General features: G+C 36.5%; 2 protein-coding genes across 2 annotated transcripts in view; one reads left to right on the forward strand and one right to left on the reverse strand.

The window, feature by feature from the left end:
* LOC150103460 (protein big brother-like) overlaps positions 1–27,423 on the reverse strand; it is a 67,831-nt gene that overhangs the window by 13,077 nt on the left and 27,331 nt on the right. The window contains exons 4-5 of the mRNA XM_090398203.1: positions 5,078–5,194; positions 4,806–4,925 (exon numbers count right to left, since the gene is read on the reverse strand). Coding sequence (XP_090254329.1) covers positions 4,806–4,925; positions 5,078–5,194 — 237 coding nt within the window. The remainder of the gene's footprint in view (positions 1–4,805; positions 4,926–5,077; positions 5,195–27,423) is intronic.
* Positions 19,368–27,423, forward strand: part of LOC150103461 (phagosome assembly factor 1) — a 408,178-nt gene continuing 400,122 nt past the window's right edge. The window contains exon 1 of the mRNA XM_090398202.1: positions 19,368–19,394. The gene's annotated coding sequence lies outside the window, so the exon portion shown is untranslated. The remainder of the gene's footprint in view (positions 19,395–27,423) is intronic.

The following is a 27,423-nucleotide window of genomic DNA, read 5'->3' on the forward strand; positions in this document are numbered from 1 at the left end:
TGCAACTGATCCAGCTGAAATGAAAAATTGCGATAGTTCAGCAGTGCATTTTCGTAAGGATTCCAAATATCGAATTTCACTGAAATACATTCAGAGCCAGAGGATAGTTTATAGACTAACGGACGAAATGAATCTCATGGGTAATTTCGCATTTTGTGAACCGTACCTAAACTTAGTTTGTTGGATTTTTGCAAAAGTGCCAACATTCAACAGAACTTTCGGAATACTTTTTTTGTTTGTTTGTTTCCCTTGGCATATTTCATGACATTTTCATGGCGTTGTTTTGGACAAAACAATGCAATTATTTGCAATCAATTTAGCTTTGAACAATTACAAATATTGCATGTAAACAGTTATAAGCGGCTGACTCAAGGTATACTTTCATATGCATGAATAACTTTTCAGTCCTAGACTAACTAAAAAGATTCTTTTCCTTCTCCCCCCCCCTTTCTTATGGGAATTCCTCCAAAGATAGGGATGATGGGTAGAATAAGGATTAGATAATTCGTAAACCCTGCTTTAAATGGAGTGGTGCTGGTGCTCTCACGCCCTGCTTATTGGAGGCCTAGGCTTGAAGTGGAAATGAAATTCACTTACCAAAGACATTCACAAACATTTATGCCTATTCCGGATTTAAATCAAAAGCCTGTTGGCCGGAAAGCAGGTGCGCTATACATTCGGCTAATCAGGTCTGCTCTTTTATTGTCTAAATGATGCGAAATAATAATGAAATTTAAAACTTTTAGGATTTCTTAGGATATCTATTAAAAATTGTCATTTTAAAGTTAGGCAAAAGAAAATTACATAAGAAACAAGAGATTGTGATAACGAATAATGTCATTGTACAATAATTCTATTACGAAGCGAATCTTTTTTTATCTTTGTTAGCTTAATTTGTTCACTACTTGGAATAAAAATACACTTGGTCTGACCTTCAAATGAAATTTTTGTGCGCACCACTTTGTAACTATCTTTCTATTTGGAAAGAACAAGACTGTGCAATAGTTCGAAATTTTAAACGACTGCGAGGTGATATAAAAAACACTATAAAGAAACATTGAGTCACTATAAAACTATAAATTCGACTATAAACCACAGTTAACTTTGAACTGGAGCTACAGTCCGAGTTAAAGCTCTATTGTTAGACACCTGTGCGCGTGTGGCTTCAAGAGTGCGCCAATATCTGACAGCAGAGCTGAATGAGTCTGGTAAATTGTAGCTGAGGTTACTGTTTATATGGAGAGGGTCCATGACAATTTCTTTAGACTCGACTATGCAGCGTTCTACCTCGTCGTGGCATATGTGAAGGTTTCAAGTTGTTGTCCAGTTTATCTTATGTTGGCGGCCTTCATTATTTGTGTTTACTGAAAACAGGACATGACTTGAGAGGACACTAGCTCTGGTTCTTTTGTAAGCAATGTCTCTTCGGTGTCTCGTTAACGAAACAACGTAGAAACACAGGACGACCCCAAAGGTTATATCCCCTTGCCATACGTCAGCACGCTCTCCAAGAAACTAAAAAGAATTTTGGGAAAGTTTAACATAAAAACGTGCTTTTCCACTCTTCCCAAACTAAGATCAAGTTTAAGCAAATACAAACAAGCTCACAACCATCTACAATTCCCAGGCGTGTACAAAAACCACATGTGACTGCGGAAAACCATACTATGGCCAAACGGAAAAATCTATCCTTCTACGTCTCGAAGAGACACCGAAGAGACATTGCTTACAAAAGAACCAGAGCTAGTGCCCTCTCAAGCCATGTCCTGTTTTCAGTAAACACAAAAAGACCGCCAACATGAGATAAACTGGACAACTTCAAACCTTCACATATGCCACGACGAGGTAGAACGCCGCATAGTCGAGTCTAAAGAAATTGTCATGGACCATATAAACAGTAACCTCACTTACAATTTACCGGACTCATTCAGCTCTGCTGTCAGATATTGGCGCACTCTTGAAGCCACACGCGCACAGGTGTCTAACAATAGAGCTTTAACTCGGACTGTAGCTCCAGTTCAAAGTTAACTGTGGTTTATAGTCGAATTTATAGTTTTATAGTGACTCAATGTTTCTTTATAGTGTTGTTTATTGGCTTTCTATGTTCTCCCACACCTGAAGAAGTCGGCCACTCCGATGAAACATGTTGCGTAATTAATAAATTTAATTGTTTGTTCTAATTCTCGGATCTCAGTCAGTACAAAAAAGTATGAGTATATATACATATGTATTTGTGTTTATCTGGTCTATATATATATATAGAGAGAGAGAGAGAGCAAGATCGTGTTGATTTATTTCATTATTTATTTTTAATAAAGAGTGGTGGCATGAATACGGCCCACCTGGACAAACGATAAATCAGTATTACATTGCAATGTTGATAAATATACACGATATACTGTAAGAAGAAAACCCCACAAAAGAGGCGAAATAGAAATGGTTCCCCTCTACCCAGAAACATTCTACCTTGTCAATCCGCCAATTTCGATATTTTTTCGATTTAATCAATAATACATATCTAGAAAACATGCAAGCATGGTTTCTAGATGTGGTCCCAGCCACTTTATGTCGCAAAGTTGAAGAATCTGACTGCAGAACTGATCACCATCTCTGCGTACTTCAGGAATGAAGGTCACAGAAATCAATGTACATGTGATGATGATCAGCCTGTCCTTTTTCTACCCATTACAGGGTGAAGGCCTCTCCCATTGCGGGAGGGTTGGGTCTACTTCTCCCATGACTCATTCCATCTTGGGAGAGTATATATATATATATATATATACTTGGACGAATGAATGTATCTATGTCCTTGGCGGGATTCGAACCCCGCAGCCTTATAGCTGGAGAGCGGATCTGCCAACCACACGGCCAACCAGGCCGGCATGTATTCAAGGTATTCAAGTATTCATGTATTCAAGGTAAATATTAGAATTGAATATTAGAATGGAACTTAATATTAGAATGGAATTTTACCCTATTCCGTTTAATCACCATGGTCTGAAAAGTTTTGAATCCTCCTTACCTCATATCACGTCTCTTCACCATCCATACTGACATCCCTCTCTCTCTTTCTCTCCCCCCGATAGACTGAACAGTGGGCAAACAGTTATCCGATATATAAATTCTACTAATCTTATCTTTTAAAAATTTCCCTCTTTGTTGTGTCGGAGATAAGTAACGAAAGCATTTGTTTTTATTTGTAAAAGTAATGCATTTCGTCTCACGAAATAAGTCCCCTCCTTTAGAGCCATACTTCACTAACATGATATATAAGAACATCATTGCCTGAACTGCCTCTATTAATCAAAACAATTCAATTTATCCTATCTTTGTGCGATGTGTGAGGCCCAAGGGGCCTGCTTGTTATGGTCAGGTAATATAGCTTCTTATAAACTTAAGTTTTGATAAAGATAGAGCAGCTAATCTTTCTCCACAGCATGTTATGTTTGGCAGTGTGCTCATTCTCTAGCTGTTTTGCAAAAAAAAAAAAAAAAAAATCTGGAAGATAAATATTTTGTCACTCCCTCAAAGGTGCTCGCAAATGTTTTTCTTGACCTTTACTGGATTTGAACTTCGTCGTTCCAGCTAAAGGACTGTTTCCTACTGTTCGCGCTAGAAACTAATACACTCTTTCAAATTCATTTTTTTTCCTTCTCCTTTTCTCGCTATAATTTCTGTTTTCCAGATAAAGAGATTGACCAGCCGGCACTTTTAATGTATTAGTAAATGTTTCACAGGAGAAAAACCACGGATAAAGAGTATTCAGGTAACAAAATTGAATGTTCGTTCGTTATTATTCCATTTTAGGTTTTCTGTTTGTGTTCAGAATACGTTAGTCATTAAAGCAAATGGAGACGAAATTACTCAGAACAAAGCTATTATTTTCCATATATTTGGAATTGAGTCAGCCGAGTTTTATAATGGCCACATACGGAGTTTTGGGTAATTTCCAGAGCACTCGGTATCAGTTCCTCTCTTTCGAAGAAGACAAATACTGAATTATACTTCCCTACCAAATTTCCCTAAAAGCTCCAACTCCCCCCCCCCCTCGTTTGCGACGTTGGAGGAGTTTGTCAAAACGGGAGGAGGGAGAAACATACGTTCAATCAGCAGCTGTAAAGCGTATTATTAGCGAAGAAATTTAGAACCGTAGTTTTTTTGAAGCAGCTGCTAACTTCCTTCCCTGTTCCCCCGATTCCTCTTTGTGCTGCATCTTCCTACAAAACGAGTGTTGTGACTCCCAAAGAGGCGTTTAATTGACGGGTTGAGACTATAGATCACATTTCAGATCTTTTAAAACGAAGAGTACTTGAAGAGGTGATGTCCCCTCTAGTTTGAAGGAGAGTAGGGTGCGAGAGGGGATGCCGTTCTGGGTGGGTTTTTTGTGCGGCACACCGCTCTGCTTTCGGAGAGATGGAGCGCTTGCCTGGCCGACTGGGGTAGGCTGCTGTGCTGCTCCTCCGAAAAGCGCACGTGGGACCGAGATGGCACACACTTGCTGTCTACCATCTGCTTCCTCACAATGAGCTCCGTCATTTCTTCCCGCGTTTCTGGACGAACGGCACACGTCAGTTTTTTTTTCCTTTTTTTAAATTGTGTAAATCTCAAAACTGGGAACTCATTTAAAAGCAGGTGGAGGAGCGGGAGAGAGAGTTCCACTGTGTACAACCTCAGTGTCTATTACGAGCGTGTGCAAATTCAGTTCACGCATGTGAGACCTCTCAACATCTGTCCAACAGGACAGGGTTACGGCACCTCTTCCAAAAACTGACCTCAGTGTCAAGTGCGGCACCTAGTCTACTCACCTCCACTTCCGCCTCTGCCTGCCTTTCCTGCTGTGCCCGAAACGCTCTCTGCTTCTCTTCGAAGTCCCTCAGTCGCTGGTTATATCGCTCGATTTGTTCCCTCAAATGGGTATCCTCCACCTGCAATGAAAAAGAAAGAGATAATTAAAAAAAACTTTAAATAATAGAAAATTGGTCACAAAGACTTTAATTTACAGTCCGTCGAGTTTAAGAGCTATCGCAAAACTCAAAAAGGGATCTAAATAATAAGATAAAGTATAGTGTGCACTGACCTGTGCTCTTTCTTCGTCATATTCTAGACATCCAACGCCATCTAACCTTTCGAGATCGACCCAGCCTCGGCATCGAACACACACTCCATTCATGATGAAACTGGACTTGATGTGCACCTAAAGAAAGAAAATCTCGCTGTACCAAATCGTGTTGATCTGGAAACTAAGAGTACTATTTATAATTCGGTAGTTTAAAGGTGTGTGTGTGTGTGTGTGTGTGTGTATATATATATATATATATATATATATACATAATGTGTGTGTTTGGTTGCTTTTCCAAATGGATTTTTACTCTTTTGCACATTTCATCATCCAGATCTTACACCATTAAAGCTTATAATGCGTTTTTTTTTCTGTACTCTCTTCCTGATATTTTCCAGAAACTGTTTTTAATCTCTTTATACAATATTCTCAATCTCTTTTTCGTGTAGCATCACAATTTATGCAAGAAACGAAATGTAATGGTCCATTTCTAGTACTTGATCCCATAACTTTTGGTTGAGTAGCATATATATATATATATATATATATATATATATATATATATATATATATATATATATATATATATATATATATATATATATATATATATATATATATATTCTGAAAGAAAACAGAAAAAGGTGTATTGAAAAATAGGTGTACACGTGGCAAGATATGCCTTAGATTGCCAATTTGTAGAATCTGCTTTTGTATTATACAAGAGAACATATACACGCACGCTATCCGGTTTTTCCAGACATGCTTCTGACACCACGCTCTAATACACATACACAAGAAATCGGCCTATGTGCAAAATTGTTCTTTAAAATGGAAGCTACTTTTTCTTTCCTTTTTCCTACATTCGTTAACCGGAAAATCATACACGTATTAGACACACCAGATGGCGCCAGAAGAGGATATTCTTAATAAGTATAACACACCTAATTTGCTCGAGACGGAACAAGAGCAGTCGACAGCTCTAATGAGACGTCAGGTGCCCGTTTACTGACGATATCGTCGCAGCCGTATATTGCATTTTCTTCCTCATCCATTAGGGAACAAAAGATTAGCGATTCGCAGTTCAAAACCTGGCGCAATTAAGATGCCAGGTAAACAACCGATTTGTGAAGCGTAATTAATTAACCCACTCGTAATTTACAGTGCATTTACTGTTGTGTGCGTCGTAAAATATTTGCGCATCCATGCTTTATGGAGGTGAAATCTGTAGAAAACAAAAGATCGATTTTAGAATCCTGTAGGTACCGTTCCCATTTGGATCTCGTAGCTTAGATGGAAGACCTTATGTGCCCTTTGGTTGGAGAGACATCATTTTGAACTCCGTTTAGGATGTGAATAATATTTATAAGCGCTCTCTCAGCTAATATGAGTTAGCCAACTTCGAAGTGTCATTTTTTCCCATACAGATAAACAGACCGTGGTCAAACGCAATTTACAGACAGTGTAGTGAGTACTTCACAGTCTTAGGTGTCTTGTCGTAATATTAAACTACAACCAGCCATATTCATCATTAAAGTTTTGGAAATCGAATCATGCATGCTCAGTCAGAAGCATCACGAAATATAAAATCCAGAATCCTTGGATAAGCAGTCCTTTGGACTGTGTTATTATTAACAAACACTAAAAATAAATCATCACGTGATTGATTTTTCATATTATTGCGATAGCAACATTTGGATCATAATCTAATTACAGTTATTCAGATGTGACATACTAAGTTTTACTGCTCTTCTCAGAACCCTAGTTTTCATTTCATTTCAGATTTTTTTAAATTTTTAAATTTTTATAATTCTGAAGAACTATTGAAAAGATAGCTCTGCAGAAACGTGAAAAAAAACTAAACAAAACATAACTATGTTACACTTTTACGAGGTTTTCGAAACATAATATGGAACTATTTACCTCTCCGCGTCTTTTTTATTGTGCACATATTCTTTTTTCTTTTCTTTTTTTCAGTCTTGTTTTCGTGTAATTCTTCTTTAAGCGTAATTTTTGTTCTTTTCTCTATAATTAAGAGCCGTTAAGTTTCTGTCTTATATGTTAAGGATATACTTGAGAAAAATCTTCACAATAACTATCAGTTCCTCCCTCGCTATACACCGCTGACGGCAATTACAGGAGTCGGAGAAAGCCCTTCTTTCGAGTCCTCCTCCTCCACACCGCACCTTCCAAAATAGGGGGAGAGAAAGGGAGCTAAGTCCACGTTCCTCCTGCATGAACACTGCTATTAAGTGAGGCTAGCGTGGAGCCATAGGAAAACAAAATGGCTGTTCAACAGTCGCCCGAGGCTTGGTAGTGTTTATGGCATGTCTTGGAACTAATAAGCTTAGACAATATTCCTAAAAGTAATAGTTTCTGGATTTTTTTTTTTTTCCTGCGAGCATTTTTCTTCAAAGTTTTAAAGAGTCTTAAGGGGAAACCTGATAAAAGGTGCATTTCAAAGGAATTTCCGGTTAATTATAGTACTGAATCATAAGAAGCACGTAAGCTTCCGGCTTTCGAATTCTTTACATGTTTGTACATCCGTACTGTGATATCGGGCAGAAAGTAATAATGTGTTCACTTAATATTAGTTTACATGCAATATTTTCATATAAATAATTATAATTGTGCATTTGTTCTCAGCTAAGTACACCAGTGATCCTCACAAATTCTTATGACATTTAATTAATCTTTGCAATTAGTATTCATTTATACGTTAAGCTATTGAGCAAAGGGAAATTCGACGAATCTCTGTAGTAAGAGAATACAGGAATTGATTTGTGAAATATTTTATTGCACTTACTCGAAATTTATGTAAGACTTCAATTATTATCTACAAAACGTGACTCTTGATCAAATGTAAGCTTAAATGTATCGTGAAATAAACCGCGATAAAATTCCAACAATAGTTCTCTTTCATATAATCATTGTTTTTCAGTTCAGAATGAAAGCACAATTCTATGTAATTGTACGATTTATACCTTCAAACGTTTTTTGCCCTTCTTCTTTTCCTTCGGTTTCCCCCCCCCCCCGCTCTTAAATTTCCTCCCGTCCCCTTAATTCCCCCTATCTTCATAGGTAGACCATTTTGGGATGTGGTCTGGTAGCGGTCGGACAGTCGCAATTTCTAATTTAAACAAATTACTGCGTGAAATGGTTGAGTGGCCATGGACAACAGGCTGAAGAAGCAAACGAGGTTGGTAAATGATCATACCTCTTTGGCTGTGGTTCTTAAAGGCGCCTTTAGAACTGTTACCTGCAATTTGGGTGGAAACAAAGAGCTTCCTGCGCTGCATTTAAGTGAAGTTGGCTATTTGAAAGCCATCGGTATTTTCCCGAACAACTTGACGACTGTCGCAATGGTGACGTCACTCGGTAGAGATATAAAGTGAACAAAGGCAAAATGACCAGAAACTAGGGGGCGTGGTGGAGTTAAAAAAAAAAAAAACTCAGTTTATTTCTTTCTTGATGGTTGTATTAGTATAATACTTAAGCCATTCAAACATTGCAGCTAATTTGTCTTTGCGTGAAAATAAGGTATCTGAAATTTACGTAATGGACACGAGGAATGTCTGGATTGTATTATAGAAGCAGCAGCTGCATTTCTAGTAAAGCAACTGCTTTTCACACACACACACACACACACACACACACACACACACACACACACACACACACACACACACACACACACACACACACACACTTCCGGGTTTAGAAATAAGACATGGACAGTAAGAATTTCTTTCATGAATATAAATAAAAATATAAACATTTATTTTACAAAGGGGGTAATACTGTCCACCTTCACAGAAGCAACGAGGATGATTTCCCTATCGGGAAAATGGGGAGGAAATTGCCGCTAGCATCTGCAGGCGAGAGATGATTACAGGAAGGTAGGTAGCCAACACGAAGTGAAGTATAAGGGATGGTGTGATTACCATTGGATAATGGTAGGCTACGCAGGCGATGCACAGAAACCGACAGCGAAGGGTGGCTCTATCAGGAGGCGTCTCTCGCTGTCGCATTACCGCCAGTGCGAGCGAGAGAGAGGGTTTTTTTCCGACAGAACTGTTTCTCGAAAACTAGGCTGCTTTGAGAGAGAAAGAGACTTCTTGAAAACGTTGCATTATCGCAAATCTACAGCGACAGGCCATAACAAGCCTGCTTCCAATGGACTGCTGCGATTTCTACGAGGTAATTTAGATGGCATGTAGAGAACCGGACACCTTTTTTTTTTTTTTGACGTATTCACAAAATGTATGAAACAACGAAACTCATCAGGAAAAAAAAAAACTCACTCCTCTGAATGATTTTAAATTTTAAGCATATAAAAAAACTGAAAGGAAAAAAATATTCTCATAAGTAAGAAATGTTATTAAAATGAATAAAAATGTTGTTACATACATATTTTCAACATACAACTTTATGTTGAAAATAAGTATTAATCACTATATTTTAGAGGAATTACACTGCTCAGTTCCGTAGCAATGTAAAAAACTCTTTTGGTTCTGATCACATTTTCAGCTCTTCTGGGTATATTTTTCATCTGTTTTATGATAATATGAGTCAGTATTTTGGACTATTCATCTTTCAAAATAACCACTAATCCCATTATTGGAAGCACTGTTCCGACCCGTACTCGATATTACAGTTCGAAAGATTTTCTCTTGGGTTGAGACTGGCTTAACACGTTCATTGCCAATCACGCGATATCGCGCGATGCGAGTTCTCACCGAACGGCCGATCACGTGTTATCGCGTGGACGTCGCTAACTAAATAAAAAAAATATAAAAAATTTGGCCACCACACGAAATTCCAATTTTCAGCTTGGCAATGAAAGTGTTAAGCGCCAATCAAGTTTTTACATGTCATTTTCCTCAAATAATGTCGCATTAACAACTGCAATAAGGCGCGAGTCTGTTTTGTAAAAATTACACACTGTAGCAGTCATTAACTAGAAGTAATGCATATATCCGTTAGCATTCATCTTTTCAAATACAACCAATCAACGGCCTGAGCACAAGGAGAAATAATTCCTGACCATTATATTTTGGAGCACATGTCACATCCATATTTGCCCATCAGATCTGTAAAGAATGGGTAATTCCTCATATTTCCGATGGAATTGTTGTCCATCGGAAAACAATACCATCAGCATTTTCCAAATCAAAGAACTTCAAGTGGAAAGGTGTTTAGCAGAACTTTGTAGACAATGCGAGAAAACGGAACATTTTCTAGCTTACGATTTTCATCGTATTTTATATTCATACCTCGTATTTCATCTGATCGCTCAATTGAATAGCAAGTGACTGAACCAGAAAACTTTGTTATGGTGTGGTGCAGTGGAGTTTCTCGTGTATACAATTCCCATATCTTGCTGTTTCGCGAGAGAATAAGAAATTTATTCATACCGCTCACTGTGTTTAAGCTGCTGGAACCTGGGAACAGACAAACCCGCCAGAAGAACACACACCATTCACGAACATAATACTAGTCTAATAGCTTTAGTCGCTTTGGCTGTAAATCAAAAAATCAAACATACAACCATGTCGAGTGCATCAATATATGTTGTTCGCTTCGATACTGATGTGTGGTACAATATTCTCCGCGGTCAGTTCATTAGTCCGTTTATTTTCTAGGTTATATAAAATTGGCCATCCAGATCTCGGGTCATAAACCAATTGGATTTTTTGTCTGTGGGAATAGACAACTGCATTTCTCATATTGGATACAGTGGAATAAACATCAATTCTAATTAAGCGATTTGAGCTACATGCACCATTCAAAACTGATATTGAGGCAGTATTTTTGCGAAGCTCTTGTAAACTGATGTTCATTCTTAAATAAATACTTCAGCAAATAAGATATCGACTTACGCCTATTTTTATCCGTAAAATTTCCATAGCCATAGATATTTTATTAAAAATACAACCACAACAGAATCGTAACCGTTCAGTATCAAACCATTCGTCATACGAAGTTTATTACCCAAAAAGATCTCTCCTGTAGGCTCTCTAAGTTATGGACATTTCCCGAACTCGCTCTGCATGTAAGTGTATGCGTGTTAGTAGCTTTGATGAAGAAATACGATGTCCCCATTTAACTGCTGATTTGAATTCTGTATAGACATTGAATTTATACTTGGACGTTTTTTACTTAGCTATAAATTAAAACGGTGCACATTTATTATCGTTTTAGTAAATTTTGTATAAATCTGAAAACAAGAAATATATGGAACCAGTTAACGAATTTCACTTCGTCTCTAGTGTCCCAAGATTTTTTGTTTGTTGCTTAGCCTTATTTGTTTGTTTTGCCTATCTCGTCACCCCGTACATGTTGCTATAGTGATTGTTAACATGTTCGTGTTTTACTAAATACATACGCTGTTTTAGAACTCCAATGGCATGCAGAGCATGGCGTGTCGAAATTTGCCTTTTTTTAAAAGAAACATTTACTTTTAGAAATTTAATAATCATCTCATTTAAAATTATTTATAAGACTATCCTTCTAGGAAAAAAAAAAGAAAAAAAAGTTAAAATGAAATTTTAAAAAAATCATAAAGGCTAGGAATTAAAGGGCAGGCTAAATATTTTGATCAGTATTTCTGAATCTGATTTTACTAAAATTATAACTGTAAATTATTTAAATTATGGATAAAAATGACAAACTGAAATTAAATTAGTTGCTCGCCATCCTTGAACGATCTTTTGTTGTACATGATAGCTCGTTATTGGTCTGGAAAGGGCAGCAATTTTTGTATTTGTATTCAAGAAAAAAAAAAATATAACAATAATAAATGGTCTGTTAACAGTGAACATGAAGCACCTCCCAACCAAAAGGTAGTTATTGATCATCCCTGCTTAAACAAGCACCGATATTTACATGAGCACGTGCATCAGAGAACACGTGATGAGCCAATACAGCACGCTGTAGGGAAAAAAGCGCACTGGAGCTTGACGAGTCTTTGGCAGAGGGAAGGAAGGAAGGAAACGTAACTACCTTCAATCACGAAAACACTCTCGCTTCTAACAGTAGATCGATCGACAACCGATACGACAGCGACAACAACGCAGGTCACGAACTGTTCAAATGATTTCATTTTCCTGCTGTAATAACAATGACTATTAGAAGTGCTTGGGTGGTCTCGCTAAGTAACATGAAAAACCGAGCAACAAAAAAGTGCAGGCTGACCGTAGATACCGGATTAAAAAAAAAAGGTGACGATATTAGATAAATCAGACAGACGAGGGTCTTTGAATGTTACCCCAGGCTAGCATTCTACCCTTTGTCATGCAATCCATTATAATTATTTTATGTGGGAAGGGATTGCGTGACTTCTAAAACTGTATATTTGCTTTGAGTTCACATAATTCCACCATCTTTTTAAGTATTATAAAATGGTAGCTCTACTGAGGTGAAACTAAGTTTCCGAGATATAAAATGGTTCATTCTTTCAGAAAGTTAAGCAAGCTATTCTTTCTATTTCGTATATGAAACTGAACTTTCTCGGCATATTTGATCTCAATTCTAAATCTAAGTTTCGAAATATTTGCAAAACTAAACCCCCATTCCACTCTTTAATTAACTTTCCTCTAATAAAATGTGGAAAATAAACATATGTAAGCATAATCTACTGGTAAATAAACTCCAAATTATCCATATAGCTGATAAATTATTCCCTATGTTCTATACTAATTATTATTCTCTCTTTCTGAACTCTTTTCTGTGCATGCGTTACGACTAAAATGAACCTAACCTTACTCTGCACGCTGGTTTCATTTAATATCACTGGGCCCGAGTTAATAAGTTCATATAATTTACTTGAAATCTTGCTAGATAAATGTATTTCCTAGTAGTTAGCAATATACTATAAGAAAAGGAACTTACCACTCCTTTAATTTTAAAACAGAGTGGAAGATTCTCTTCTTGTATTGTAGAACGGTTAATTAATGTTCTTATAATGTAATTTGACCCCACTCCCTTTCAGATTTAGTGAACTTATTTGAGAAGTAAGAGTAGAAATACCACGGAGAAAAGGAAAGAATAGTTTGATATACTATTGTTGTTTTCCCTCTCTTCAAGTATTGCTAAGCCAGGAGCACAGTCGTTGGTCACTTCATTATCATCGACCTAGCTGATAGTTAGAGTTCTTTAAGCATTAGAAGTTTTTGTATGTTAATTATTTGAAATCCTTTGTACAAGAGCGATGCTTCTAGTGTTCATTATATATATATAATACACCTTTGCAACGAGTTTCCCAGTGTTGTACCACCTTACCCCCAGTCCTGAAGATACTTTCAGGCGCAAACTTTGTTTGCTCACACTTGGATAAAGGATTAAACTAAATTTATTATAGTCTAACCAAGTGAAAAATAAACTCTCAACAATTATATATATATATATATTTTTTTTTTAAACATAGATTTAATGACTTAAAAAACCCAGATAACTTATAAAGATTTTAATGAGAATAATACAACTAGTTTCGGCTTATAACAGCCTTCCTCAGGTATCCATAAAGGAAAAGAATAGTAATAAACATTGAAGTATCTAAAACAACTGGAAATTACAGGTAAAAATTGCCACACATAATTGATATATAAAAAACGTTGTATTTTTTCAAGTTGTTCTAACAGGCGTGCCATTGTTTATTGCAAAGTGTGCGTGCAGACCCATGTGAACGCTAATATTGAATAACTGCAGCATGGCTGTCTGGGATGTTATAACTCCAATTGTTGTTTAAGTGGACAGGGTTCAGCAGGATTTCCCTTGATTCTACAATTTTTCTCTCAAACTCATCATCACAGCGAAAAATATTTTCTGATCTATCCCAGCAAACGGAGTGGCTTTGTTGATCATCATCATTGGTTAAATGGATGAATAACACCATTAAGCTTGAGCTGCAAAAAAAGAAATAACTATGGAGGGAATTTAAGGAGAAAGGTGACCGGCAGGTACATGAACGGTATAAAGCACAGGCCAGAAGGGTAACGACTCTGGTAAGAAAAGCAAAAAAGGATTACGAAAGAACATTGGCCATGCAGGCTAAAGAGAATCCTAAACAGTTTTTTCGATATGTTGCAAGTAAAAGGAAAAATGTATATGGCAGAATGATTTTAAACAATGCCGATGGTAGGGAGGTAACTGAATCAGTTGATATAGTTGAGTTACTGAGTGAGCACTTTGCAAGAATATATCATCCACGTGGTGACATTGCAGAAACGAATGAACCTGTAGATTATACAGGAATTGTGGTGAATGAAGTGGAGGTGAGTAGTCTATTGCATAACCTCACTGTTAATACATCTGTAGGATTGGATGGTATACCAGCTCGTGTCGTACGAGAAGCGGCTAAAGAATTGTCAGTACCCTTGACCATTTTGTTTAATTTGAGTCTCGGATCTGGGTTAGTCCCGAGGGAGTGGAAAGAGGGGAAAATAGTTCCACTGCATAAAGGTGGTTCCAAGACTGCTGTTGTAAATTACCGACCGATTAGCATATCAGGAATCATTGTCAAGGTCTTTATAAGTTATCTCGGTTTTTTAAGTCATTAAATCTATGTTTTAAAATGTATCACAACAACCGAGTAAAAGCCTATGATCATATATATATAGTTGTTTTTTTAATTTCGAAAACTTGCTTTTTCTGGAGGATATTACAAACAATTAAGACATAATACACTGGGATTTTGGCGATTATTGTAGCCGTAGAAACTAAGGTTGTATGGCCAAAGTAGTGTGTCTGTTAATTACGTGTATCCTGGTTGGCTTGCCTATTTTTTGGAAAAAAAAAAAAAACACTTATCACTTCCTTATGAGACTAACTCGCCTTTAGCTTAAAAAAAATTAGATTTATGGTCCTAATGAAATTTGCATCCGTGTCTATCCAGCCGAAGGTTACCGTTGTTATCGACCTACGGACTTGCCTACGAACACATTCAGTTTACATATAGAATAACTTTCCTTATATCCATGTATTAATTCTAAAATAATACCTTTATTCATTTAGAATCTGTGGAAATTATGAGACTCAAGTTTTCGTTGCTATTTTTTTTCCTTCAAAAGATCGTTGAATTGCATCCAAAAGTTTAAAATATGCCATTAAGAATACTCTACCCAGAGAACATTGCGTTTTAAGATGTTACGGCTTTTTCTGATTAGCGCTTTTTGATGATGTTACGATATACCGTATATCAATTCCCATGAGATAAACGAAGTGGAATGCAGAAAAGTGTTCGTCTCTATATTCATTGAATATACACATTTGTGAACTGCGTTTTTTTCCTTCTCCTATTCCATTAATGACCACAGTAAATTGCTGGTTGAGAGAGGAGCAGTCAGCCGCTGTTTATCTTCAGCGTCTACTCAATAGACAATAAATTTTTTTTTATATCACGTTTGCGTTAAAAACATATTCGCAAAGATTCAAAATAATTTATTTTTCATCGTTTGGAATAGAGAAAAGGCTATTTTGCGACGTATTATCGTGATATTAAACAAGTAGAAGGATTCATTGCCTCTAATGTTTCGTGCTTCTGGCTGACTCGCATGTTTTAGTAAAGTAAATATGAGCATATTAAACTCAAATGTTTTGGAAAACGAATGTATTTATTAAGATCCTGAGTACTACCAAAATATTCAGTGTTGCTGCGGTATATATGCTATATACCTGTTTGCGTAATGCATAACGAGAGAACTTGGCGAAACAGGTGGTTCAAGCGTAATACCTGCCCTTATCAGAAACATCGGTTACAAGAAATTGATTTGCTTATCCGCGTATTACTGCTGTATATCATGCTACTACGTACCACTAAACTGAACAACATGCTATTAAATAGCCTCAGTAGACCGTCGTTTCGATGAATCATTACCAGGGCTTTTTAGCTGTAGGCGAGTTAGTCAGTCTCATACGGAGATAGCAGGGATATTTATTTGGGGCCAGGAGAATACACATAAGAATATATATGTTTAAGCATAATATAAAATATGTTCACTTTTTTGATATATTAAATTCGTTTATAAAAATGCATTTAAATTCCCATATTCCTTACGCTTTTATAATAATAACCTATTGCACATTAATACGGCAGGTGGGTTAAGGGTTAGATAACCTGGAAATCCTGCTCCTGGGATCAAACATGTTAGTGTTTTTGAAAACACTTCAGGCTTCCAATAAGCAGGTGATAATTCTTTCTGTATTTTCTGTGTAAAGTTTGCACTACATCTGCGGTAAGAACAGTAGATGATGAACTGAAGCAGATTAAACTAACAAGTCAAGAGATTATGAAAAGAATAAACTGCCGATGCTGTTTTTTATTACGAGAAAATTCGAGAGCATTTGTCAAAATGCTTGAACACTTGACAGATTCCTAAATAAATGTATAACGGATCATCGTAATTTCGTATAAGGATTTTATACTTTCCAGAGCATGAAATAGTTAAAGAAGTGGATTAAAGAGAATGTGACCACGACTGAAGCATAAGTAGTTCCATCACTTCAGTATATTTTAGTGAGGAAACCGATAAGAATAAATGATCGAAATTTGGTGATAAATATATCTAGAAGACAAGAGATTGGGGCTTTAGGAAGAGAGAAAGAAAGAGATATATACAGGATACTAAGTGAAAGTTTTATATGGGGAGTATAATATCAAGAAAAATATGGGAAAAGATGTGGGTAGAGAATTTGGCTGAAGAAGAGCAACAGGAAGAATATTTAAAAAGGGAGATCCATTAGGATAACATGCAGGTGGATGGAAGTAGGAAAAAAACATCTTCCTGAATATGAATGTTAGCAACAAGACGTAAAGTAAAAGATGAAAAAATATTCGGTTAGTTGCAATTTAAGATAGAGCCTTCTTAGCTCAGTCGGTATAGACGAAGCCCTGTGGTCGGAAAGACCTGGGTTCTATTCCCGTCCGTGGCGTGAGGATGCTTTATCTGGTTTCTTTCGACGAAAGGTGAGTTGGCTGGTCTCATACGGAGTTAGGGCGTTTTTCTTCCCCCAGAGCAGGCAAACCGGCTCCGCGAACATTCGCACACAGACACACGGATTTCAGTCAGGAATACGTAAGACTCAGCCATAGGCCTGATTTGTCAGCTATGCCGGTCTCGAGCCCGGATAAAATTAGGGTGGATTGAGATGGTGCCGTACCTCCCCGTAAAAGGGACTCACGACCGTTGCCTCATCATACGAAATAAATAAATAATTCAAGATAGTCTATAGTTTGCAACATCCTTCACATTCCTGTCCTATAGCTTTTGAGATGGAGAAATAAACTCCACTATCACTTTTCCATGATGTGAGAGTTTGCATTAAAACTTGTAAAGTAATTGAAAACTGCGAACTGCTTTAGAAAGATCATTCCAACTTTTTTTTACTAGTATACGTTTTTCATGATATGCTGAATATGTAAATTATTATCTATTATTTCCCTTTCTTTAAGATTCAATGTGCATTTGTCAAGTAGGCTAATGATGCTTAAGATAGGTTAATGAGATTCATTTGAGTGCTAAATATTCAAAACAAAAGCAAACCAACATTGTTGGCCTCATATCTGAATATTTAACATGAACGCAATATCTTGACAGACGTATCTAGGACTGTAATAGGAGGATTAAGGTAAATCTTTACAATTACCTTTTGTTTATCCTCAGGCTGTGTCCAGCTTGATAAAGATGTCTTGTAAAATACTATCTCATATAATAACTTCGGGAGAGGGATTGTTATTTATAGTTAAGTATTGGGTGTGTAGCTAATGAAATATTAATAAGAGGCGGTTCAGTGGCTCGCTAAAGGAAGTGAGAAGACGATAAACAGGTGCTATCTTACTTTTACCCTAAATATGTTCTGCACCGTGAAAAAATTGTGATTATTGCTACTTTTAAAGACGAGCGTTTTATATTTTTAGTTGTGTAATAATGGCTTATATATTTTGTTAAAGTGCAGTGCAACAGGTAAATGGTCATACTGAATTGTTTCATGTGTAATAATCAAGATAAATTTCTATCGTTGAACCATGGTAATTTTTATATAATGCATTATTACGATACAAAACAAATGTATATTGATTTGTTACGCGCGTTTTACAGTCGGAATGATCTGGATTCGATTGCCATCTAGGAAGCGAAGAATTTTTATAAAGTAATCTCAACTGAAGGTTAGTCGGTATCACAAGGAGGTGGAATGCTTTGTTCCTCCACGAAAATCGGGTTTTTAACCGGCCAGCAAAACACGCGCAGGTTACTCTTAACAGATATAACACACTGTCCTCCATTAGTAATCGAAAACAACCCAACTCTATGCGTTTATACAAAATATATAAGTATTTATGCATTCCTTCCATTGTCTAAACATTATTGGGCTGTCTCAATTTTAATTTATGTATATTATCTTCACTACAATTAATTGGGATTTAGGATGCAAGCAAGTATATGTCCACGAGATTCATTTCTGTTGTCAAATCAATTTAGCAAAATAATTCGAATTAATATCATAATTATGCACCAGCTATGTAGAATTTAATGAAATTGATATTCAGGATGGCTGTTAAAAACATCTAGGGTACATAAGCCAAAACCGAATCGAAGAATAATTATAACTTTTGACACATTCGTCGGATTTTTACAAAATACCACCACGAGATACAGTTCTTTGAACAAAATAAATTTGTTGCATATATGATAGTTCTTGCAAAAGCAATGGAAATATCGCCGATCAAAAATTTAACTCTCTGAATAGTTTCAAACTAATTTATACAGCTATATATGAGTGTTTATCCTAATTGCCATGGCATAAATTACGACAGTAATTCTCGTTGTGAGTGGAAGTTTCTGTGGTTTACAAGTTCATAAGGCATATTCCGGTAATTGGACCATTTTTTTTTTAATTAAGCTAAAAGCACAATAAAGAAATAAAACCCGACAAGTTTCGTAAGTCGTTTGACTTACATTTTCAGAGGTAAAAGGTAACTGAAAGTTAAAACAACAAAAAAGAGAAATTAATAGTTCATACTATACAGTTGTAGCCGTCTGACTGTTTATAAAATTAAAAAATCAGAATGCAGATTCAACGCAGTGCTAAGTTTAAACTATGCTGGATGATGCCACGTTCTGTTGTTCACGATCATAATGTCCGAGGTCTGACTGAGGTTGATCGTGAACAACAGATCATGGCATCATCCAGCATTGTTTAAACTTAGCACTGCGTTGAATCTGCATTCTGATTTTTTAATTTTATAAACAGTCAGACGGCTACAACGGTATAGTATGAATTATTAATTTCTCTTTTTTGTTGTTTTAACTTTCAGTTACCTTTTACCTCTGAAGATGTAAGTCAAAACTTACGAAACTTGTCGGGTTTTATTTCTTTATTGTGCTTTTAGCTTAATAAAAAAAATGTGGTCCAATTACCGGAATATGCCTTATAGTAATTCTCGTTGTTAAAAAAACAGACCTTTTTGAGTCTGTGATCATTTCTTTATTGTTGCAACTGTAGCAACCAACTACACATTTGTATTTCCTTTGAGTCACGCAACAATTATCTATTTTGTGTCCTACGATAATTAAGGAAGCATTTGTTAAGTTAAACAACAGTTTTTAACTTCTTTTAACACGTTGCTGACATTGCTTTATCAGCTTGCTTACCTTCATGTTTATATTACGAATATTAAACACAAATACACATAATTTCTCTGCGATAAACATCCCTATCTTGTGATCATTCCAAACGTATATCAGGAAATGCGTATTGAACAATTTAATGTTGTTGGTGATTAATTGAATTCTTCGGGACATCTAAACAGTTTGGTCAAGGGCTAGCGATTCCTTGCGTGATCCTGGTCGATTAGAGGTGTCGAGAAAGCATCAATGACAAATGATAATTAGTAAATAATTGTCCCCTCACCACATATAAAATCAGATAGGAAATAAATACCCGACTGAAAGCAAGAAAAAAAAAATAGAGATGTACATCTGCTTGAAGAATTCGCCGACATACAGGAAGTCGGCAAGTTCTTGAGTACGTGAGAGTTGTCATAATAACGATGTACTTTTAAATGCAGTGTTCAATTGACAACAATTTCATCGGTTGAAATTAAGTCATTAAGATTTATTTGTTTCTTGCAATGTATATGTGACTCATGTCACGCTTTGTGTGGTTCGTACATGAGTTAGTACATCAACTCAGTAGCAAAGACGTTAGTAATAGCCATGAATTCGTAGCAAACGAAAAAAAGCAGTTCCCTGAAGCTATGACTCAGGGTCATGACCTCACCAGTTAACATTATCTGGTCCTAATGCCCTCTGTGAATCACTAGTGCCATCACTTTAGGAGGTTAGATGTCAGTCAACATGTACAAAGCGCTACTCGGAGTTCAACCGAACGTCAGTAGACATTCTTATCTCGTAGAACCAGTAACGGAAGCCGTGAGAGATGAGGGTTCACGTGAAGGATATTCGGAGGCTTAAGCGCTCTTGAAAGATGTGCATCATTAATACTTTGTATTTTACTTCACTTCGTGCTTGCAGTTCCCTCTGGCGGCCATTGAAATTGAACTTGCGAAATTATTACTTAAGGATTATGAGCAATGCTACTTCTTGTTTTTATTTTCCTGGTCTTTTACAGGATTTCAAGTATCTTTCAGTTTGTTGCTTCACTTGGATGACGTTATTGGCCGCCTCCCACCCCCGTTTTCCACGAAGTGCTCTTCTCAAATGTTATCACAAATCTTTCTCCGTCTGGTTGGCCTTACAAACCGCCATCTAATAGAAAATCTACCTGTCTTAATCCGGGTTGTTAAAAGGCCTCTCCTAATGGCTTCACGGGGAGATTTGGGAAATCGGCCATGGATCCAGTTTTAGAGATGACGCAACAAGATTTTGGTGGCGGATGTGTTGCGATAGAGACCGTCTGTGTGCCCTCTCTTTCTGTTATCCGTTCTGGACCATCGGCCCGCAGACATGAGTCATGGAAAAATGCGTTACGCTACTGGTTTTCATTGTTATGCAGTTTTGGACAAAGTTGAAAATTAATAGCTTCCCACTTCCCCTTCCGTCCCTAATGAGTGCAGAGTATCTGAATTTGAAGTGTCATATGATACTCAAATCATATGACGGAATCATGTCATACTCAAAACTACAAAGAAGAGCTGCTCGAACTTATATCTACTCAAAATAAGATATTGTCTCAGGATTTTTTTAAATCCTTGAGCAAATATTTCGCAAATATACGTTTTTTAACATGAATAGATTAACATAAAAAATCGACTGGGAGTAATTACTGCACACAGTTTACCTGAAATGTGGAAAATAGTCTCACTGTAATGTTCTGCTGCGGCAATAAAGACCAAAGTTTCAGTACTTCAAGTAATGTCAAAACGACAATTTATTTGCTAACAAATGACAAATACAGTAGAATTACGGAGGAGTTAGGCAATCGAAGAAGGCTCTAAAGTTTAATTATTACAACCTATTATCACCATCCACTGAGCCTCCGTAGCTCATTCGGTATAGACGAAGCTCTGTGGTCGGAAAGACCTGGGTTCCATTCCCGTCTAAAACGCGAGAAACCTTTATCTGATCCTTTTATCTGACTAAAGGTGAGTTAGCCGCTCTCATACGGGGGTTTTTCACCCGGAAACTTTGATTTTTCGTCCCTCAGAGCAGGTAAACCGATCCCGTGAACACACGCAGGGCAAAACCACCTTATCCTCGAGGCGGTCGCGGTTTCAAATCGTAATATGCATTTCTAATACGAATGTAACAGGCCACTAGGCCTAATATACGTATCAGGAGGAGGATTATCATTCACAGTAATCATATCCCATTGAATTAAAGTTTCAGAGCCAAAGATATTTGACTAGGACCTTCCAGTCCTATAGTTTCCTTTCTTTTCAATAATAATAATAATAACCACCTTGAAAGGGAACAAAATCTTTGGTAATTGTATACCATTGCTACGGCCAAAAGTGTCTGACTTTTGATAAGAGTACATTTAGGTGATGAAAATTGATGAGGAAAGCATGAAGAAATGCGTCACGATTGTATTGCGCGAGTCATAGGAAAGATCGTACTAAGACGTAAGTGGACATAAGACGGCTGTGGTCGACAACATATGGCCCCTTGAGTTCATAGTCTAAACGTGTTCTTAGAAATTTTAACCATAACTGATTTTTTTTTCTATATTTCTCTCAAAGATTTTATATCTGTTAGATTAAGCACAAAAATAGTTGTAAAACAGTAATTTTATTTTCGAATACCGAATAAATATGCAATATGTAAATATTGATGTGTAAAATAAGCTTGCGATCCGAGCGGTTAGCCTAGTGGCTATGCGCTTCGCAACCATATGCCTGGGAAAGGAGTATCCTGGGCTCGCTTCCCATCGTCGAAGTGAAGAGCTTAAGATCTTTCTCAGACATAGCCAAGTTAGTCGGTCTTGGGCGTGGACCTGCAGGGTTTTTCTCCCCAGTTTATCTGAGATTTTTCCTCCTGCGGTACGCGTGATTAGCATTAGCAATCGAAATATGTACCGATTTGTACCTCGATTGCGGAGATCATTCTTAAAACGACGATGTCATTTGTCATACATTACTCCAAAAAACTGAAATTAAGTATCAATTATGAAACCATATACTCCCAGAAGATTCCGTTTACAGAATATTCTCTTCAGGTATTTGAAATGAAATGTCCTTCCGAATTTATCGTCTCGTTTATTCACTCTACACGAGTTTTTTAAAAAAGAAAAAACGGGGAAATTGCAGCTCTGCCTCATGTTATATTAGAGTTGCAATTCGGATTCCACACATGTTGGCCTTAATATGGGACATTGTCTCGTTTATCGATTTTAATGAAATATAACACACACACACACACATACACAAAGTTGCTAGTTAGTGATGCCTTTGAAACATTTTGTGATCTACATGATCACAAGATAACATTTTCTTTTTATGAGAGAACGAAAGAACTAAAAAAATATTTGAAGAGGTTTAAAAAAAAGTTAAATTATTTTATTTAGTACAACATATTTTGAATATCTTGATTAACCATAAATTCTTTGCTTGTTATTACATTGTAGAAAAAGTGTGGCCAGTGCATTCCTTAGCTGTCGGTCAATGATAATTACAATTTAGCCTCTTCATGAAGGTTCCACAGATATAATATATTCAGTCATTGCATAATATTTATGAATCTCTACTGTCTTTTGTGAAGACAATTGGATAGTCTGTTTTGTTTGCACAGTATTATTAAAATAGACGATCCTTTTTACGAAGGTCCTTAAAACGAGAACTCACTTGTCTACTGTTACGCACAGCAGCTGCTGCTGATAAAAGGAGAGCCAATCAAATAGCCATTAACCCGGTTATAGGTCACGCACCATCCACGACCCGGGGAGTCCTCTCGAAGCGCACAGACGATGTCGACCGGGCAATCAGTGCATCAAGAGTGATGACAGTATTTGCTCCACACGTCTACGAGCGATCGAATAAAAGGCCAGCGCTGTATCAGAGAACGTGAGCAGCTCATTGCCTCAAACCCCCCCCCCTCTCCTGTCGTCCTTCCTCCCTCGCTTATCTGAAAGCCGACGCGTTGTGTTCGAGTGATGCTAGTTGCCAAGCTACCGGTGGAGCCAGTCGCATGGAGTGCGTGCGGAGATCTAGAAGTGCCCCGAGTGTTTTATTGATTACTGGGAGGGGGGGATAGCAGATAAACAAGACAATATTTTGTCGTTTCTTAGCTGTTTCTTAGCCGAGGGCATACGCCAGTGCAAGAAAGCTATGAAAACAACGGAATCTGAACTGATAGTGAAATACTACAACTACTGAAGGTGGTAGTTTTTATTTTATTTATTTCTTTTTATAAATTGTTCGACACTAAAAAAAGTCATAAGTAATCCAATATTACATAATCGTGATTTTTTTTTGGGATACTCGTTCGTAATATTTTATTTATGCTTCCAGAATTTAGTGTAATCAAAATTTGAATTGCTACTTGTTCATTGTGTGCGAGTGTGTGCACATGCATTCTAATTCACACTCCTTATTTATTTTGAATCGGATCCTTCTTTCGCAAGAATCGTTAATTATTACAACCAGATATATAATAATTATTCATAGCTATATAGTTAAATAAAAATATATTAATTTTTTATTTAGCACAATGTAGAAAAGGTTTAAATTTTATAATTCATTGCATGTGATTTCAAAGTTCTATAAATAGTTTTAATTATAATACTTAATTATAGTTGTTATTATAACTACACAAATTATAATTACTATAATTTGTATATAATACACGTACAGATTAGCTGTTGTATTTGTAAATCAGAGGATAAAAATACACTTCAGAATATGCACATGAACGCTAAAAACTTAAATTAGATTCTGGCTAAAGTTTGCAATGTTAACTCAAATATGGAATGGACTGAATAAATCCATCACGTCCATATAAAATATAGGAAATTTGACAATGCGGATCTGCATTGTGTGACAGAATGACTCTTAAATTGCCAGAGTATCTTTTTGGGGATAGGCAGTAGGTTGCTGAGGACGCCTCTGTGATGGAAACTGAAACATGAAGTCCCGCTTTTGGAATGGGCTAAAAATTTGAGACTCGCATGATTTTTTTTTCTTTTTCTCTCCTGGCGTTTGTTCATTCTAGGCTGAGTTGTCTGGTCTCAGACTGGCGGCGGGTTTTTCTTATAGGAAAACGTGTCTTGTCTTAAATATTTAATAACTATTGAGGTTATTTAGCTGTGGACTTCGCAACCGTTTCGAGGATAAGGTAGTTAACCCTATGCCTCCCGGTGTGTCCTGTGTTCACGGGGCCGGTTTACCTGTTCAGGGGCGAAAAACTCGAGTTTCCGGGTGAAAAAAAAAAATCTTTCCATCGTATGAGACGACCGGCTAACTCACCTTTAGTTAAAAGAGACCAGATAAAGGTTCCTGACGTCTTGGACGGAAATGGAACCCAGGTCTTTCCGACCAAAGGGCTTCGTCTATACTGACTGAGCTACGGAGCTCTCTTATAGGAAAACTACCCTTTTTTTTATTTCCCAAACACACAGATTGGCTTCGAACGTCGCACAGTTTTAGTTTCTTTGGCACTGTTCGAATGCAATCAGCTGTTTAAGATTTTGGAGGCAAAAAAACGAAAAAAAAAAAAAAGAAATATAGAACCTGAGGGCTTGGAAGAGAAAGAGCGAGAGAGAGAGAGAGGAAAAACAATACATAAAATTTGCAAACAATCAAAAATTGTTAAGGTATTGCAATTATAGCTAGTACATTCACTACGTGTTAACAGAACAACTTCAAACATAGCTGCCGTGATTGAACACGTCTCTGAAGTCAGATCAATCCTCAGAATTTCGACGTAAAAGAAAAAATAAATAAATAAATAAAACAAAATAATAATGAAAAAATAAAATGAAATAATAATTGGATAAATTATGACGATGAACTATTTTCTATTTCGTTTTTTCATCATTTGCCTCTAATTATAAACCTCGCGTAGATATAATTTCGTCAATGTTTTTCGTTTGTATTACTTCGTAAAAGTAGTTAGAAGTTTATAACTAAAAATGTCTTGTGATGCGTAACGATACAAAGGCATGCCGGAAGCACGTTATCTTAGCATGGGTGGCCATTCTTTTTAGTTCACTGGTGACTAATACTACGCTAAAGATCTTCCGAAACAGAAATTTGAGGACACTTTTTAAGATTTTAACTAGTATCGGATCAGAGCAGGACTTCGATTGTTGTTGTTTTTCTTAAAAAAAAAAAAAAAAGAATATCTGTGTAATTATTTTTTACGTGATGACACATGAACATACCGTAAGAACTGCTCCAAGTCCACAATATATCCAAAGTTATAAGCACAACACCTGAGTAACTTACCTATAAATTTATGAATTTTATTGTTTTATTTATATTTATGCTGTTTAATTCAGGGTCGTTGATATAAACTAAGATTTATTGCCAGGCATCTTCGTGCGAGAGAATTACACTAACTAGTGCCGTCGAATTGGAACGGGATTTGGGGGAAGAAAAAAGGAAAAGAACACCAGAGGCTACGTCTCACCACATACATTATGTCGGATTAGTCTTTGGTTTCCATTTCTGCGGAAATTTTGTGCCGCACTTCAACCTCAATCACTAGACACTGTTGTCCTCTGAGCCAATCTCCACCAAGATGTAGTGTTCTGGAACGAAAGCATTTGCAGCTAGTTTTTAGCTTTCTCGCTTATCCGGATTTGTGCTACCAAAATAACTGCCGTGACGATCAGCGAAGTGGACTGCTCTTACGTCAAAGAAAAAAAAAAATAATTCGTGCAAAGTGTGTAAATATTGTCGTTTTTTGGTCCAAAGGACAGGCAAATTGACAACTGACAAAATCCTAGCCAGAGAACGTGAATTAAAATTCAAACCTAGTGTCCATGACGACTAGGCACTGCTGGATATTTTGTTACAAAACCAAGTAGTCCTGTCAAACGTCGTTTTTAGACGTTTGATTCGTTACCTTTTTCGAATAGATTTTCTGTTTGCTTCAGATGATATGTAAATAAGTAGCAAGAAACAAAAGCCAGACATCCGTTGGAAATGCAATTATGGCAAAGTGTGCTTTTCCTGCTTGTAGACGCCAGCGATAACACGATTTTGGAACATTAACCCCTTTATTTACAAAGAAGAAGCAAATGGATGTCTTCGGCAGGAAGATTATAGTTGTTCATCATTGTACGATTTGTTCCAGTGGAATGACAAAGCTATAATCGCAGGAATAAAATAAGGGAAGAAAACAGAATATAACAGAAACTTTTCTCGACTGTTAACGTTTATGTAGAGTATGACTGTTTAAAATAATGAAAAAAAAAAAAGCTTCACGGAATGATTACGAAATATCTAACAAATAAATTAAAATTGTAGTTAAAAATCGAAAGCCATAAACAATAGTATTTTGTGCTTCTAAATCCGTTTGATTTACTAGATTACTTTTAAATTGTAGTGTCTATCAAAAAGCTGTAGGTTTTTTATGGACGTTCTATACTTGGTATTTTTTTTCCATTTCCCACACCTGCGTACCACTTACTTGACAGGTTTAAATTTTGCATTGTTCCAGGATAATTGCTATTTTCCTTGTTTACACGAACTGGAGACTTTTTAGCATTTAAAAAAGAAATTGAAAATGCATGTCAGTTTTATACAAATATCTTCAGAAAAACAAAAACTAAATATTTAGGCTTTGGCTATATATATATATACACACACACACACACACACACACACACACATATATATATATATATATATATATATATATATATATATATATATATATATATATATATATATACACACACGA

The sequence above is a fragment of the Typopeltis vanoorti genome, chromosome 9 (assembly GCF_054136105.1).
Source record: "Typopeltis vanoorti isolate ZY-2024b chromosome 9, IOZ_Tvanoo_1.0, whole genome shotgun sequence".
NCBI lineage: Eukaryota > Metazoa > Arthropoda > Arachnida > Uropygi > Thelyphonidae > Typopeltis > Typopeltis vanoorti.